We start from the raw sequence: 18623 nt of genomic DNA on the forward strand, positions 1-18623 counted from the left end.
GAGAAAAAGAGAGAGAGAGATAGGAAAGAGAACACATGGAGAGGGAGATGGAGAGAGGCAGAGACTGGTGCAGAGAGGGTGGAGTAGAGCGGGAGAGACAGAGAGAGATGATTGAGAAACTGATAGGTAGGCCAAAGTGGAGAGGAAGTGAGAGAGAGCAGAGACTGAGGGACAGATACTAAGGGAGGGAGGTAGAGAGAAGAAGAGGAAGTGAAGGTGCTGACGTGGTGTCTCTGCCTCATACCATTTACATACTGAGGAACGGGCAGTGAGACTCTCACAGGCTGCAGCTTTATAAAGCAGAGCCCAGTGAAGGGAGAGTTTATCAGTAACCAGGCACAGGGACAGGAGCAGACACCATGATTTCAGCCATCCAGCTGATCTGGCCTCTGGCATTCTGCATCGCAGGTACAAATCTCTCTCTTTCCACCTGGAATATTTTCCTGCTCTCCATTTCAATCCAATTCTACTGACTTGTGATTGAAGGGAAAATGCTGAAAGCAGAGGAACAGTCAGTGTCTCCAACAATATCTCATTGTACAGGCTCTTTCTGTGACAGTTCTTACTTCACTCTGTTTCTCTATTACCCCTCAGGTATCAGTGGAGACATCATCATGACCCAGTCTCCCCCGGTGTTGTCATTGAGCCTGGGCCAGACCGCAACTATCACCTGTACGGCCAGTCAAGGCATTGATAATAATATCGAGTGGTTCCAACAGCGAGAAGGTCAGAAACCGGCTCTGCTGATCTACGAGGCATCAACCCGGTTCACAGGAATATCCGACCGATTCACCGGCAGTGGATCTGGAACACGATTCACCCTGACAATCAGCAATGTGCAGAATGAGGATGTCGCTGACTATTACTGTATGCAATATCAGAGCTTCCCCTACACAGTGATACAGAGCCTTACAAAAACCTCAATACACATAGCACCACCTGCTGTACTGACACATCCCACAGTTTTCTATAATATATAATAAATACAGAATAGGAAACTGAACAAATTATTCTCAGTGTCCACTACACACTCCAGTCCCTGTGGTGTCCACAGCTCACTGAAGGCCTCAAGTTTCCATCTGACTCTCCATGTCCACGTATGAAGAGCAGCTGAAAGATTTATCATCCAAAATTAGAATTCTCAACTCTCCCAACAAAACACAGAGACATTGAGAGAAACAGAGAGTGAGAGAGTGAGAGAGAAAGACATGAGTGAGTGAGAGACAGAGACAGACAGAGAGAGGGTGAGAGTGAGTGAGTGAGAGACAGAGAGAGGGTGAGAGTGAGTGAGTGAAGCAGAGAGAGACAGAGAGAGGGTGCGAGTGAGTGAGTGAGAGACAGAGAGTCAGAGAGAGGGTGAGAGTGAGTGAGTGAGAGACAGAGAGTCAGAGAGAGGGTGAGAGTGAGTGAGTGAGAGACAGAGAGAGACAGAGAGAGGGTGAGAGTGAGTGAGTGAAGCAGAGAGCAGAGGTTTTTGTACAGCCCCTGTACTGGAAGCTGCCAGTGTGGCTCACGTTCGGTAAAGGAACCAAGCTCAGACTGAGTAAGTAAATCCCAATCCTCCGTTATTAACCCTTTCAATACTGAAACTTTCTCAAACACAAATGCTGAATAGTTGAAGGTGTCAGTGGGGAGCTGCAGTGAATGAAATGGTTCATTGAAGAACACTGTGTAGAACAGGGTGCCCAGCTGTATTTCTTTAGTTCCATTCCCCCCTTTAAGCAGTAAGATATAAGTAAGCAGCTTTTACCCACCGTGTCGAGGAGATCTGGACGTTTGCAGACTGTGTTCACATTCCTGGACCATGGAGTGAAATCACTCACTGGACTCCTGTCAGTCTCCGTGTGACAGACACGGGCAGAGTTTGATGTGAGCTCTGGCTCTCTGTCACACTCTCTGATATAACTGATCACAGCAGCAGCAGCACAGTGAGACAGCGAGGTCCCACTTCCCCCCAGCTTTAACTCTGCTCTCTCTACTCCCTGCTTATCTCTTAGCAAAGTTCTGATGACAAACAGGTCCAGCAGGGCTCACAGTCCAGTGGCTTCAGTGTTCCAGGATTTTGGGGAGACTCTCAGTTACTTTCCCTTTGGGTCGAGTTCAGTCCGATATTTATTCCTGATCCAATATTCCTGAAAATCCCTGTAGATATTTTTATTGTTTGATGTGATGTGTGATCTCTGACTGGACCAGCATTTATTGCCCATCCCTAATTGCCCTTGAACTGAATGTCTTGCTCGGCCATTACAGAGGACTTTTCAGAGTCAACACATTACTGCGGATCTGGAATTACTTGTCGGCCGGACAAGGTCAGGATGGCAGATTCACACTTCAGACTCACACATCCGATAAAGGGGGCTGGATTCTCCAATTTTCAGGCTAGACCCTGACAACGGTGTGGGATCGGTGGCATTTTGCGACCGGAAATTCGGCGCAAAATGGCCACCGATCCTCCATATGGTGGGGGGCTAGCAGGCAGGTAGCATAGAGCCCCTGGCTCTAGCTATCGATACCGCCGGAGAATTGTCGGGTCCATGGCCACGCATGCGCACGGTGGGGGCCTGCAACGGCTGAGTCGTGCAACATGGCGCCGGCCACACATGGATCCGGCCTGCCAAAACTGTCCCTTCTTTGGCCGGCTCGCGACCCCCGACCACCCCCAACTGTTCTCCCAGCCCCGCGAAAGACCTCCCCAGCCAGGGGATCGGCTCTCCCCCGACTGTGGCGGGGCTGGACTCAGTCCGTAGCCGCCACGGTGAGTTCCCGACAAAGAATAGCTTGAGAGACCCATGCTGTCGGGAACACGGCCGGTTGGGGGCGGAGCATCAGGGGGAGGGCATCAGGCAACGTCCAGAGGCCGTCCATACGGCAGTACACTGCTTTGGAGAGGGCGGAGCATCGCGAAAGCGGCGCCGCCCCTGATTGCAGCGCGAATATTTGATTCTCTGGACGATCGCCGAACATGATTTTGGTATCAGTGACCGGAGAGTCGTGCCCAGGAACTTTAAAAATGGCCTGAACTCCACTTTCCTGCCAGTCCCCATAACCCTTGACCCCCCTCATCAATCAAAAATCCGTCCAATTCAGCCTTTAATATAGTCAATGTCCCAGCCTGCATTGCTCTCTGGGAAAGAGAATTCCAAAACTAACGACCCTCTGGGAGAAGAAATTCCTCCTCATCTCCGCCTTAAATGGAGATCCCTTATTTTTAAACTGTCCACTAATTCTAGATTCCCCACGAGGGGAAACATTCTCTCAGCATCCACCCTGTCAAGCTCCCTCGGAATCTTATATGTTTCAATAAGATCACCCCTCATTCTGCAATGAGCACAGACCCAACCAGCTCAACCTTTCCTCATCAGACATTCCATTCCTCAATGGAATCAGCCCAGTGAACCTTCTCTGAACTGCTTCCAATGTCGGAATATCTGTCCTTAAGTAAGGAGACCAACACTGTACCCAGTACTCACGGTATAGTCTCACCAATGTGCTGTATCGATGGAGCAAGACTTCCCGACTTTTATACTCCATCCCCCTTGTAATAAAGGACAACATTCCATTTACCTTCCTAATCACTTGCTGTACCTGCAGGTTAACTTTCTGTGATTCATACACAAGGACACCCCGATCCCTCTGTACCACAGCTTTCTGCAGTCTCTCTCCATTTCAATATTATGCTGCTTTTCTATTCTCCCTAACCAAGTGGACAAGCTCACATTTCCCCACATTATACTCCATCTGTCAAATGTTCTCCCCACTCACTGAACCTATCAATATCCCTTTTCAGACTCTGTATCCTCCTCACAACTTGCTTTCCTACCTATCATTTTATCATTAGCAAATGTAGCTACAATACTCTCAATCCATTTGATAGGCTCCAAAAAAGTAGACCAGGATCAAGCACAACAAATTCTGTTCATAGATTTTATTGGAGATCTCAAGGTGGCCGGGAGACGTCTGCCTTTCCCTTCACGCAAGGAGTCGGACCAAACCGATCTCAGCTTATAGACACAAGAGCACAGGTTATATATTTTATATTTTAGACACTGCTCTTTTCTCCTCCCACTATTCTGTAGCCTGGCCTTTTCCTAACAAGTAATGGTTATACAATACCCTCAAGGTTTCCATGGTGACGCTATTATCCTTCATGTCCGAGGAGTCTCCCGTGACATTTAGGGGGTGATTCTCCGAACCCCGCGCCAGGCCGGAGAATCGCTGCAATGGCGCCACGACGCCCCAACACAAGTGTGCGATTCTCCGAGGTGCGGAGAATTGGTGCCATTTGCGCTGGCACGCGCGGCGCCAGTGGCGGGCCACTGAAATCCGATTCTCCAGCCCGGATGGGCCGAGCGGCCGCACCGATACGACAGAGTCCCACCGGCGCCATTCACCCCTGGTCGCTGCCAGCGGGAACGGTCGGGGGCGGCCTGTGCGGGGGGGGCTCCTTCAACGGGAGTGCCTCCAATGTGGTTTGGCCCGCGATCAGGGCCCACCGGCCGGCCTCTCCCCCCCCCGGGCCTACTTCCTGGCACGGCCGGCCCCTGAACACCGACCCCATGTTGGTCGGGGCCAGCACGCTAAAGATGTCCCCCGCGCATGCGCAGGTTGGCGTGGCGCCCATTTGGCACCGCGAAAGGAGGCTGGAACGGCGTGAACTGCTCCAGCGCCGTGCTGGCCCCCTGTGCAGGCCAGAATCGGTCGTACCTGGGCCCGGTCACGACGGCGCGAACACTTGGGCTGCATATCGGAGAATCGCCCCGTTAGAATTGGTAATAGGTCACGCGTCTAGACATTTGCTAGCCGAAGACTCCTTCATCCCATAGGAGGAGAATTTATGTCTGCCAAGTCCTTCCCTCTGATAACGGCTGATGCCAGCAGCCGGAATGGAGGATACCGCTGCGGGCGGGCGGGGGGGGGCTCGTGTCAGAAAACTGGCCTGGTGGGCCGGAGAATCCCACCCTCAGTTTCACTCTGATCGGCTATCTGGCCATGAGCCCTAAACTAGCTTTTTACTGCGAGTCTTAAAAGCTGCATTGGATCGTTTTGCTTTACAAACTCAGTATAATCGGGTCACAGCTCCTAATTCACAGAATATTTTAAAATGCTTGGTATAAAAAGATTATAATACAAATTATACTTCGGGTGATACAAAGTGTTTCCTTAATATAAGTGTGCAGCCATAACTACCATTTATAAAGGTTATACAGAAGAATTTATTGCATAAATGTATGGCATTAATCACAGTTTAGAATGTGACATTCTACACCACTCTCTACATATGTTTTAGTTAATACATAGTGTTGGAAAATAACAATAAGCTAAAACTTGTGTCATTACAGTTACCATAAACTGTTACAAAGTGCAATACAGAGTCAAAAGTAATCACTTCTTTGTAACAATGATAAGATAGATCACTATATTAACATCTGGGGCTGGTTTAGCACAGGGCTAAATTGCTGGCTTTGGAAGCAGACCAAGGCAGGCCAGCAGCGTGGTTCAATTCCTGTACCAGCCTCCCCGAACAGGCGCCGGAATGTGGCGACTAGGGGCTTTTCACAGTAACTTCATTTGAAGCCTACTTGTGACAATAAGCAATTTTCATTCATTTCATTTCATCTGTGGTTCTGCTTCAGTTCTGTGGCACCACGGTCCTCTGCTATTTGCTCTTTCTGCTGATCGCAAAAAGGGAATATTCCAGTTGCCTTGATGGATTGACAATTCTGTGATAATTGGCTGTCTCTCATTCACCTGGTCTCAGGCCTACATTTTAGTTTAATGAAGGCCTAATTCAGCAAGGCCAATCAGATAACACATATCCTGTAAACTTTACAAGTTCTGTTATCTGGAGCCCCTCCGTTGCCTCTGAGTTATATCCACTGACCAACCTGACAAATGTTACTGAGGCAGAAGTTAATGAAGTTTCTGTCCGAAAGCCATGAGTTATCTCTGTAGGCCGACGGAACAGCAACTGTTAATGATCAGGAACCAATGTCAGATGACCATGAGTTATTCCTGGGAGCGAGCACAGCAGATAAGGGGGCCAGTGTCATTAGGGTATGTCTGATTTGTCTGTTTTGTCCAAAATGGAGTTCAGCTGATACCAGACAGTCTGTTCTGTTCTGACCAACTTGTTGTATCCAAAATGGAGGAACAATCCAAAATGGAGGAAAATCCAAAATCCGTGGGCGGGATTCTCCGGCAGGCTGCGCGAATCGCGCCACGCTGCCCCGACGCCAGCACGCGATTCTCCGCAGTGCGGAGAATTGGCGCCAGCATGGTTGCCGCAGCGCGGTCGCGGGATGCTCTACATGGCCAGCCCGTCGATTCTCTGGCCTGGATGGGCCGAGCGGCCATAGGAAAGATCCCAGTCCCGCCGGCACTGTTCTAACTGCTCTGGGCTGGTGGGACATTGGCGTGTAAGGGTCGGGTGGCAGCCTGTTGGGGGGGTAGGGGGTTCCGACCCCGGGGGGGCCTCCGATGTGGCCTGACCGATCAGCGGGCCGGCCTCTGTGGCTGGGGGCCTCCTTTCCTACGCACCGGCCCCTGTAGTCCTGCGCCAAGTTGCATCGAGGCCGGTGCGTTGAAGGTGGCCATTGCACATGCGCGCGTTTGCGCTGCGCCACTGCGCATGTCCTCGTTGCCGCCAGCGCAACTGCGCATGCGCGGATCCTGCGGAGCCCAGTTCGCACCAGGATCTGAGCTGGAGCGGCGCGAACCACTCCAGCGCCGTGCTGGCCCCCTGTAGGGGCCAGAATTAGACGTGTAAGCTGCCCATTCACGCCATCGTAAAACGCGACGGCGTTTACAACGGCGTGGACACCCTGCCGCGGGATTGGAGAATCCCGCCCCTGTTGTCCTCGCTTTCAGCAGCTCATTAATATAGGGCAGGATTCTCCGACCCCCCGCCGGGTCGGAGAATCCCTGGGGGGGGGGGGCGGCGTGAATCCCACACCCCCGTTCCGATACCGGCTGCCGAATTCTCCAACGCCGGTTTTCGGGCGGGGGCGGGGATCATGTCGCGCCGGTCGGGGGCCGTTGGCTGCGACCCCTCCGGCAATTCTCCAGGCCCTGATGGGCCGAGCGGTCGCGCGTTCCTGGCCAGACCCGCCGGCGTGAAATGGACATGGTCCATTCCGGCGGGACCTGGCTTGTCAGCCATCTAGCAGGGTCCTCGGGGGGGGGGGGGGGGGGGGGCGTGGGGGGATCCGGCCCCGGTGGCCTGGCCCGCGATTAAGGCCCACCGATTTGCGTGCGGGCCTGTGCCATGGGGGCACGCTTTCCCTCCGTGTCGGCCTCTGTAAGGTTCAGCGATGGTCGGCGCGTAGAAGAAACCCCCTACGCATGCGGCAGAACATGCCGGCGGTTCTACGCACGCGCAAACTCGCACCAGCCCCGGTGGCCCTTCGGCACCGGTTGGCGTGGCGTCAACCCCTCCAGTGCCGGCCTGGCCCCCGGAAGTGCGGTGGATTCCGCAACTTCCGTGCGACCCGACGCCGGAGTGGTTCACGACGCTCTTGCCACCCTGCTAATTCCGGGAAAATCCTGGCCATAGATTGTAGAGTTGAAACCCCAAACAACAGCCATCTTCCTTTGTGCTGGGTATGACCCGACCAGCGGAGAGTTTTCCCTCTGATTCCCATTGACTCCAGTTTTGCTTGGGCTCCTTGATGCCAAACTTGGTCAAATGCTGCCTCGATGTCAAGGGCTGTCACTCTGGCCTCACCTCGGGAGTTCAGCTCTTTTGTCCATGTTTGAACCAAGGCTGTAATGCGGTCAGGAGCGAAGTGACCCTGGCAGATCCTTAACTGAGTGTCAGTGAGCAGGTTATTGCTGAGTAAGTGTTGATAGCACTGTCGATAACAACACCCATCATTTTGCTGATGAACGAGAATAGGCTGATGGGGCAGTAATTGTCCGGATTGGATTTGTCCCGCTTATTGTGGACAGGACATCCCTGGGTAATTTTCCACATTGTTGGGTCGATGCCAGTTTATAGCTAAACTGGAACAATTTGGCGAGGAGTATGTTCTGGAACACAAGACCACAAGAAATAGGAGCAGGCATAGATTATTCGGCCCATTGAGCCTGCTGCACCATTCAGTAGGATCATGACTGATCTTGGGCTTCAACTACATTTCCCGCCCTCTTCCCATATAGGACATAGGAAGAGGAGTAGGCCATTCAGCCCCTCCAGCCTGCTCTGCATTCAATGAGATTATGGCTGATCTCTGACCTAACTCCATATACCTGCCTTTGACCCATATACCTTAATATCTCTGCTTAACAAATATGGATCCATCTCAAATGGAAGAAAGAACAAGGAAAAGTACAGCACAGGAACAGGCCCTTCGGCCCTCCAAGCCTGCGCCGACCATGCTGCCCGTCTAAACTAAAATCTTCTACACTTCCGGGGTCCGTATCCCTCTATTCCCATCCTATTCATGTATTTGTCAAGATGCCCCTTAAATGTCACTATCGTCCCTGCTTCCACCACCTCCTCCGGCAGCGAGTTCCAGGCACCCACTACCCTCTGTGTAAAAAACTTGCCTCATACATCTCTTCTAAACCTTGCCCCTCGCACCTTAAACCTATGCCCCCTAGTAATTGGCCCCTCTACTCTGGGGAAAAGCCTCTGACTATCCACCCTGTCTATGCCCCTCATAATTTTGTATACCTCTATCAGGTCGCCCCTCAATCTCTGTCGTTCCAGTGAGAACAAACCAAGTTTATTCAACTTCTCCTCATAGCTAATGCCCTCCATACCAGGCAACATCCTGGTAAATCTCTTCTGCACCCTCTCTAAAGCCTCCACATCCTTCTGGTAGTGTGGTGACCAGAATTGAACACTATACTCCAAGTGTGGCCTAACTAAGGTTCTTTACAGCTGCAACATGACTTGCCATTTTTTATACTCAATGCCCTGGCCAATGAAGGCAAGCATTCCGTATGCCTTCTTGACTACCTTCTCCACCTGTGTTGCCCCTTTCAGTGACCTGTGGACCTGTACACCTAGATCTCTCTGACTGTCAATACTCTTGAGGGTTCTACCATTCACTGTATATTCCCTACCTGTATTAGACATTCCAAAATGCATTACCTCACATTTGTCCAGATTAAACTCCATCTGCCATCTCCCTGCCCAAGTCTCCAAACGATCTAAATCCTGCTGTATCCTCTGCAGTCCTCATCGCTATCCGCATTGCCACCAAACTTTGTGTCGTCTGCAAACTTACTAATCGACCAATTACATTTTCCTCCAAATCATTTATATATACAACGAACAGCTGATTAACAACTGATCTCGTATCAATTGCCATTTGTGGAAGCGAGTTTCAAATCTCTACCATCCTTTGAGTGAAGAAATGCTTTCTAACATCGCTCCTGAACGGTCCAGACTTAATCTTTAAACTCTGTCCCCTAGTTCTAGAATCTCCAACCAGTGGAAATAGTCTATCTTTATCTATCCTGTGTTTTCCTGTCAACATCTTGAAGACTTTGATTAGATCCCCCCTTAACCATGTAAATTCTGAAGAAAACAGGCCTAATTTGTGCAGTCTATCCTCACAACCTAACCCCTTAAATCCCAATAACATTCTTGTAACCATACGTTGCACTCCCCCAAGGCCAAAATGTCCTTCCTAATGTGTGGTACACCCAGAATTTGAATACCTACTCATTGCCCCTGCTTTCTGATGTCTTCTATTCATCCAATTTCCCAGCCATGTCAGTAATTTTCCCTCAATTCCGTGGAGTTCTACCTTAGAAAACAGTCTCTTATGTGAGACTTCATCAGATGTCTTCTGGAAGTACATATAAGCAACATCCTGACACATTCCCCTGTCCACTATTCACGAATTATATCAGGCATGACCTACCTGTCATCAACCCATGCTGGCTCTCCCTGATTAACTGAAATTTCTTTGAGGTGTTCAGTTTCCCTATCCTTGATTATGGTCACCAACAATTTCCCACCACAGATGTTAGGCTAACAGGTCTGTAAATCCTTGGTTTTCCTCTATCCTCCTTCTTAAAAAGCAGAATGACATGAGCAATTTTCCAATCCAGAGGGATGACTCCTGAATCTAGGGAACTCTGAATGATTATAGTTAGGGCATCTACCATGTGCTCATCTACTTCCTCGGATGGAAACTGTCGGGTCCTGGCGACTTTTCACTTTTTAGTTCCATTAATTTCCTGATTATTGATGTTTTACGCACGTTAATTCTATTTAGTCCCTGTCCCTGCTCCACTATTAATGTTGTCGGGACTTCCGCCAAGCTCTCCTTTTCTACTGGAAATACTGAAGCAAAGTAATTCTTCAACATGTCTGCCATTTCACAGAATCATAGAATCATAGACTCCCTACAGTGCAAAAGGGGGTCATTTGGCCCATTGCGTCTGCACCGATCCTCTGAAAGAGCATCCTAACAAGGCACAATCCCCCACCCTACATCGCAACCCCACCTCGGGGCATTTTTGCAAAGCCAATCAACCAAACCTGCACATGTTTGGACTGTGGGAGGAAACAGGTGCACCCAGAGGAAACCCATGCAAACTCCACACAATCACCCGAGGTCAGAATCGAACCCGGGTCCCTGGCTTTGTGAGGCAGCAGTGCTTTTATATTCCACTATTCTTCAGTTGTTTTACCCATTAGCAGAATTTCCCAGTTTACTGTGGACAGTCTCTGTCTCATCTCATTCAAGGCGGCCTTATCTAAATCTAAACTTCTTCCTGCTGATTTGTGCTTTTCACTTTCAAACGGTCCATTGAACTTGAATATGTTATTATCACAATTTGATAAATGTTCACGCATAATTAGGTGACTAACTAAATCCGACTCATTGCTAAATCCAATATTGCTGTCTGTTCCCTTGTTACATCCAGGACACATTGCTGTAGGAAATTATTCCTGACACACTGGAAATATTCACTACCTTTCGGACAGGTGCTTGACTGCCTACTCCAATCTATGTGAAAGTTAAAAGCCTCCATTAATAGTACTTTGCTTTTGCTACACACTTGCCTAATTTCTGCATTTATGCAATCAAGCACTTCTGAGCTTATACCATGGGTCCGTGCACAACAGCTATTACAGTTTTAGATCCTTTACTGTTCCTATTTATAAACACAGAGACATGAATATACACAGAGAAGATAAATAAATATAGAGAACATAAATACACACGGAGCACACAAACATACACAGAGCACACAAACATACACAGAGCACACAAAACACACAAATATACACAGAACACACATATACACAGAGCACACAAATATACACAGAACACACAAATATACACAGAACACACAAATATACACAGAACACACAAATATACACAGAGCACACAAATATACACAGAGCACACAAATATACACAAACACACAAATATACACAGAACACACACATACACAGAGCACACAAATATACATAGAGCACATAAATATACACAGAACACACATATACACAGAGCACACAAATATACACAGAACACACAAATATACACAGAGCACACAAATATACACAAACACACAAATATACACAGAACACACATACACAGAGCACACAAATATACACAGAGCACACAAATGTACACAGAGAAAACAAATATACACAGAGCACACAAATATAAACCTAACACACAAATATATACAGAACAGAAAAATATACACGGAACGAACAAATATACACAGAGCAGACGAGAGTCCAGAATATAATTATTTGTACATTGAACACAGAAAGATATACACTACAAACATAGAAAAAACAATGCATTAATATACACTACACTCCGATTGTTTCTGACAAACCTTGAATTTAGTATCAACACCTCGAATTTAAATGCAAAGTCCAAATGTTGAATGCACTGATCCTTGGGGAACACCATTTCCCACCCTCTGCCACTCTGAAAATCGACCCTTTACTCCCACTCTCTACTTTCTGTCTTGAAGACAGCGAGCAATCCATTCCGCCACTTATCCCCGACTCCACATTCTCTGACTTATTCGTTAATCTATTCTGGGGAACCTTACCGAAGGTCTTTTGAAAAATCCAAGTAAATGACATCTACTGCACTCAGTGTCTGCTCTCTCTGTTACCTCCTCAAAATATTCATTCAGGTTCATCAGGAAATATTTTCCCATTTGAAATCTATACTGCCTATATTCTAATATACAATCATCAGACTAAAATATATATCAGAACACTCAAATGTACACAGGATTCACTAATACACAACAATTAAATTACTTCTCTTTTCCAGGCAGAAACAAGTCAGAACCAACACTGACCCTGCTGCCCCCCTCCGTGGAGGAGGTCAAGACCAAGGGCACTGCCACCCTGGTGTGCCTTGCCAATCACTTCTATCCCGATGAGGTGGTGGTCGAGTGGAAGAAGGACGGTGCAGCCATTTCGGACGGGGTTCAGACCAGCAACTACCTGCGAGCTTCGGACAACACCTACAGCGTCAGCAGCCTGCTGACCCTCTCTGGCTCTGCCTGGGAGTCCAACGCCCGCTTCTCCTGTGCCCTCACCCACGTGAGCCTCTCCTCTGCCCTCAGCAAGAGCATCAGGAGGTCAGAATGTGCGTAGAGTGTCAGAGACAGTCCACAGAGGAGACACAACTTTACATAGAACAGGGGTGAGCTGGGAGGACAAAGGTCATTGTCAGCACTGAATTACAACTCTCTTCCTTCTCGGGACTGGGTCCGAGACACTTCTGAGCATCAGGTTTTGGGGTAGTGTAGAGAGAGCTTTAATCTGTATCTAATCTCATGCTGTACCTGTCCTGGGGCGTTGATGGAGACAGTGTAGATTCAGCTTTAAGCTGTATGTAACCCCGTGCTGTACCTGTCCTGGGAATGTTTGATGGGACAGTGCAGACTCGTGATGCCAGGTAAAATCTCTCTAAAATGCTGAAGACTGTCAGCTGTAGAAAAATAACGTGACCCCTGAAGTCTCTGCTCCAGGAAACCAGACCTCCTTCCTGCTCACCCTGCAGTTACAATTTAAGGTTTAATCACTGTTTAAAAGGACAGGATTCTCATGTTATTGAGAAAATCTCCACCAGTGTTTTAATAAACCTCCATTGTCCCTGTGAATTTCTCCAGCTTCCTCTGGCTGGGCTGTTTATTCAAGTCTTTTTTCTGACAATGTAAATCTGTAAAAGGTAATAAACATTAAGAATATTCAGTATGTGTCTCGTGTGTGCTTTGGAAATGTCCCTCCTCTCCATCAGCTGATTGGCTGCATTTCAGCAAGTGATTGCCATGATTGGCTGGTTCGCCTGTCAATCAATGACACATCAGCAGAAGATTGGATTCAAAGACAATTATCAATCATTTTAAAATGATCAGTTTTATCTGGAATCTCTGAGTTTACAAGATTCAAATCAGAAAAGAAACTGAAAGTTGCTGGGTTTAAATCATCACAATCACAATTCTCCAACCCATATTCCCCACCTCCCCCGTGACCTTACCATCTCATGTGGTCTCAGTACTCCCATAGTTTCAATCACAGATAAGACCATCTCTGATCACTTCCTTGTATCACTGCCCACCCCCATCCCCCTTCCACACCCCAACCCTTCTGTATCCATCCCTGGAAAAACCTATTCCCCAATTCACTTACAACGGCACTTTCAAAATCCCAACTCTCTGTCTCTGGCCCTCCAATCACCACAACATTTCTGCAGCGACTGATTTACTCAGGGCGCGATGTAACTGGAAATGAACAGGGTCATGTTTAGTGGGGTGTTTCCCGGAGCCTGCAGCGCTGAAAATGACCCCGTTATTAACCAGCACTCTGGGTTTATTGGCCGCGGTGAGAAAAGAGGCTCCGAGGCTGCTCTTACATTCACTTCCTGGGAGCTGAGCTCGTCAGTGCAGGGAGAGATCGGGGGGTGATCTGTAAATGCTGCCTCCATCTCTCGACTCCCACCGCGGCCTCCGGATTCCCCAACGTCCTGAATATGAGGTCCTCGAGCCCCCCTCATGAGAGTCTGATGAGGGCAAGGAATCCCCAGCCTGATCCCAGGCACGGGCAATTTGCCAGCTGGTCATCATGGCACTGACACCTGGCTGTACTCTGCCGACCTTGCAGTAACACATGGTCAGGATGCCTTCATGGCATTGCCAATGTGCCAGGCGAGCAGTGCCAAGGGGCCTGGGTGGCATTGGTGGTACCAGGGTCCGACCACCATGCGGCTTCCTATGTCCTGGAAAATGCCCCAAGGTGCTGTTACATAGAACATACAGTGCAGAAGGAGGCCATTCAGCCCATCGAGTCTGCACCGACCCACTTAAGCCCTCACTTCCACCCTATCCCAATAACCCCTCCTAACCTTTTTGGACACTCAGGGCAATTTCGATGGCCAATCCACCACGTCTTTGGACTGTGGCAGGAAACCGGAGCATCCGGAGGAAACCCACGCAGACCCAGCGGGGAATCGAACCTGGGACCCTGGCGCTGTGAAGCCACAGTGCTATCCACTTGTGCTACCATGCTGCCTGGTACACCTGGTCCATGTTTATGTGGATCAGTGCTAAATGGTGCCACGACACAGTCTCTTGACCTGACCTTTGGGAAACTCCAGCACAGCAATAACCCCTGGGCAGATCAGCGACGAGGACGCCATCGACACGGATGAGGGCCATCGCCCTGCATCCCGGGACACGCTTGAATTCAGGGGTGACACGGACTTCCCGTCACAGCTGTCTCCAACACCCTCCACCAACACGGAGACACACACCTTGGTTGGGTACTTCAGTGAAGAGGCTCCTGGGACACTATCAGGTGTACACCACACACATGCAGGGGTACATCATGTGGAGGTAGAAACTCCCGGTCAGCGATCGGTCGGAGGGCAGGCCGACTCCCAGTGACTAGCTGCCTTCCAGGCGGGTTTTGGGCTTTTGGAACATCAGTCGCATCTATAGTGGAGAAGCAGTCGCAGAGCCAGGGACTACATGGGTTGTCGGCGAGGACCCAGCACCTGCTGTTGCAGTTGGAGGAATCTAACCGCATGCAGGAGCAGGAGATGGTGCCCACCATGCGTGCCACCCAGGCCGACACGGGTGGCGTCCACAGTGGAGAACTTGGAAGCGAAGGTTTCGGCCATGGATCAGCATGTCTAAGGCCTGGGGCACTCTGTGCAGGCACTGGCCGAGGACCAGGTGAAGGCTGCCCTGAGTGTGGCCCAGTCACAGCGGGCCATGGCTGATAGCGGCAGTGGCATTGCCTAGGCGCTGGCCGATGTGGCACAGACCCAGAAGGTGGTGGCACAGTCGCAGCATAATGTGGTGCAGTCCCAGATGGAGGTGGTCCACTCCCTGTGCTCTATGGCAGTGAGCATGCAGACCCTGGTCGAGACCAGCACGGGCCTCCAGGACTGGCAGTGCCAGCCAATTAAGGGGCAATTTAGCATTGCCAATCCACCTAACCTGCACATCCTTTGGTTGTGGGGGTGAAACCCGCGCAGACTTGTGGAGAATATGCAAGCTCCACACAGACAATGTCAGCAGGGTGTGAGGGATGGGCTGGTCTGGGCTGGCCACAGAGGGAAAAGGATGGGACGAACGTTGTTGGTGTCAGGAACTACAGTTCAGCCAGTGCCCACCACTCTGCTGTGCCACCCTCATCCCCTCCAGCCCCCCACCGCCCCCACCTCTGCCACCCCAGGGATTCGACGGGACCGTGTGATGGAATAGCCAGCTCACATGTAAGGATCACCCAGGTGGACGGTGGAAAGTGCTACCGTGGGCAGGAGTCAGACATTGTCATACGATGCAGAGCACCAGAGCTCATCGCAGAGCGGGTTGTCATCACCCTCCATCCCATAGACCAGACCCGCTGTTACTGCCAACCCAGGGTCCGCACCCCGTAATGCGGCAGATTCATATCATGAAGGGACTGGCAGGTGGGGGGGGGGTGCATGATGGTGGGATGCAACTCCCTCCATGATACATACCTGCTGCACTACAGAGAGTGGGGCCTGGGTTGGCAGTAACAATGGGTCTGGTGTATGGGATGGAGGATGATGACAACCCGCTCTACGATGAGCTCTGCTGCTCCGCATCGTATGCCAAAGTCTGACTCCTGCACTTTCCACCGTCCACCTGAGTGATCCCTGCATGTGAGCAGGGCATTCCATCTCATGGTCCCATCGGATCCTTGGGGTGGCAGTGGTGGGCCGGTCGGGTGAGTGGGGGGGGGCGAAGGGGGGGAGCTCACAATGTCCAACCATTCCCTCCCCACCCACCGCACCATCTCCCTGGCCAGCCTAGACCAGCCCACCCCTCACACCCATCGGACAGAGCACCGAGGCAGATTGTAATGGTGATAACAGGTGCTTCATGTGAACAAATATTTACAGGCTTGTGCCCCTATACCTAATCTGCACCCTGCACCCGTGCCAACCTAATTGGTGTCTACCATTCTGGCTTATGGCCCCTAACGCTATGTCAAGGTGGTTCCCCAGATGGTACAGCAGGAGTGGAGGCGGCCTGCTGTGACTGCATTGTAAGGAATACAAGGGGTGAACAATAAGATAATAATACTTCTCACCATCAGATGGAGATAAGGAGCAGTGATATAAATATCATGTGACTTCTGGGATTCTGGGCGAAGGTTGGAAGGTGTTAGAGAGATTAGGCATCTCGCATAGAGTTCTGTTATAAAAGGTATCTCATTGTTTTATTTATTAACTTATTCCTTGTTAACTGGTTAGAATCTTTTAATTTAGTAATGTAAAATAAATCAGCTTTGTTCAATAACTCAACTTGATGTTCTTTGTTAACACTATGTTCTCAAAGCACCCTGATAGACCCAACAGAGAGCAACATGGGGAGTCCGAGGTGCTGCGATGTTCCAGCACCTCCCATGTGGGAGTCACTTGCACGGGCCCCAACTACGCCTCCTCCCTTGGGGTGCCCGATGACTCCATGGGACAGGGATGCAAGTGGAGCCATCACCTGAGGTCTCCCGACACCTGGCATTGTCAGTACTGAAGGCCTGCTCTGGTCTCGACTAGGGTCTGCACGCTCAGGGCCATGGAGCACAGGAAGTGGACCACCTCCATCTGGGACTGCGCCACATCACGCTGCGATGTGCCGCCACCTTCTGGATCTGTGTCACATCAGCTAGTGGCTGCGCCATCTCCCTCTGGGACTGGGCCATCTCCCTCTGTGTCTGCCCATATCGGCCAGCGGCTGGGCAATGCTGCCGGCTTTCCCAGCGATGGCCCGCTGTGACTGGGTCACGCTCAGGTGCGCCGCAGCAATGTCCTAGTCGCTCTGGCACATGGCTGCCTGTGAGGCAGCAACACTGTCCTGGGCCTCGGCCAGCGCCTGCACAGAATGTGCCATGCCTTCGACATGCTACGCCATAGCCGAAACCATCGCCCCAATGCCTCCACCATGGATGCCACATCGTGCAGTGTCGGCCTGGGTGGCACGCATTGTCGGCATCACATCCTGCTGTTTCCCGCAGTTGGACTCCTCCACCTGTGCCTGCAGGTGCTGGGTGCTCGCCGATAACCGTCATGGAGTCCTCAGCTCTGTGATTGTATCCCTAGTATAGATGAGATTGTCCCAGAATCCCGAAATCCATCTGGACGGGAGCTAGTCCCTGGGACCGGCCCACCCTCCTACCGTCCACCCCCTCGGCTGTTCCTACCTCCACCTGCTGTACCGGATCAGCTGTTCGGTGAGCACCAGGTAGTGTTCTAGAAGCCCCTTCATTAAAGTGTCCAACCAAGGTGAATGTTTCTGGGATGGTGGAGGGTGTTGGAGACAGCTGTGACGGAAAATCACTGTCATCCTCTGACCCGAGCTCTGGGGTCTCCTGAGTCTCGGGCGGAAGACTGGTGTCCGACCTGCTATCCCCGTCACTGCGCGGCTCATGGGGGGGGGGCTTAGGCTGTGGCTGTGGCAGGGGTCGGGGGCGGCAGATGGAATCGCCCCATCACCAACAGGTCCTGCAAGACAAGACGCATGATTAGAACGTGAGCCGGGGGTTGGTGGCAGTGGGCACGTGGGTGGAGGGTTATGGGGTGGGGGTGAAGTGAGTGTAGGGTTGCCATGTTACATGGGGAATCACAATTAAGCGGGGTCTCACTTCCTCGGTCGAACTTCACCCTGGCGACCTTCCTTTTTTCCGGTCCACTGACCAAGTCCAGTGCCCTCTGCTCTGCCAGGGTAAGGGGCCGAAGGTTTGGCGGTCACTCTCCTGTCTTCTCCAGCTTCCGGCGGTTGTGCATACCCTTCTCCTGGGGTGGGGGATTGGATTGGATTTGTTTATTGTCACGTGTACCAAGGTACAGTGAAAATTATTTTACTGCGAGCAGCTCAACAGATCATTAAGTACATGGTGTAGCACCGTCAATATGACGCGAGGCAGGTTGAGGTAATGTCAATTGAAGGCTTTATTAAGCAGAACTTTATCCCCAGCAGCGTGGTTACAGAATGCAGCTGCTGAGGGAAATGTAGGGAAAAACTGAGTTCTTATACCGGCATTTCTGGGTGGAGTCCAGTAGGTGGCAGATCCTATCAGGACCTGGCATCCCTCCACCAATAGGCTGTCGACACATGGTGTACCGTATTACCCCTAATGCATACCA

At 50.5% G+C, this 18623-nt stretch overlaps 1 long non-coding RNA gene and 1 gene segment (V, D, J or C); one reads left to right on the plus strand and one right to left on the minus strand.

The window, feature by feature from the left end:
- LOC140426683 (uncharacterized) overlaps nucleotides 1-1987 on the minus strand; it is a 259612-nt gene extending 257625 nt beyond the window's left edge. The window contains exon 1 of the long non-coding RNA XR_011948268.1: nucleotides 1755-1987. This is a non-coding gene — a long non-coding RNA (uncharacterized lncRNA). The remainder of the gene's footprint in view (nucleotides 1-1754) is intronic.
- LOC140426682 (Ig kappa chain V region Mem5-like) lies at nucleotides 271-13198 on the plus strand. The segment is given in 4 exon segments: nucleotides 271-408; nucleotides 595-891; nucleotides 1511-1543; nucleotides 12270-13198. Coding segments are annotated over 4 exon segments (708 nt in total).
- The last annotated feature ends 5425 nt before the right edge of the window (nucleotides 13199-18623 follow it).

The sequence above is a fragment of the Scyliorhinus torazame genome, chromosome 7 (genome assembly GCF_047496885.1).
Source record: "Scyliorhinus torazame isolate Kashiwa2021f chromosome 7, sScyTor2.1, whole genome shotgun sequence".
In the NCBI taxonomy this organism is placed as follows: Eukaryota; Metazoa; Chordata; class Chondrichthyes; order Carcharhiniformes; family Scyliorhinidae; genus Scyliorhinus; species Scyliorhinus torazame.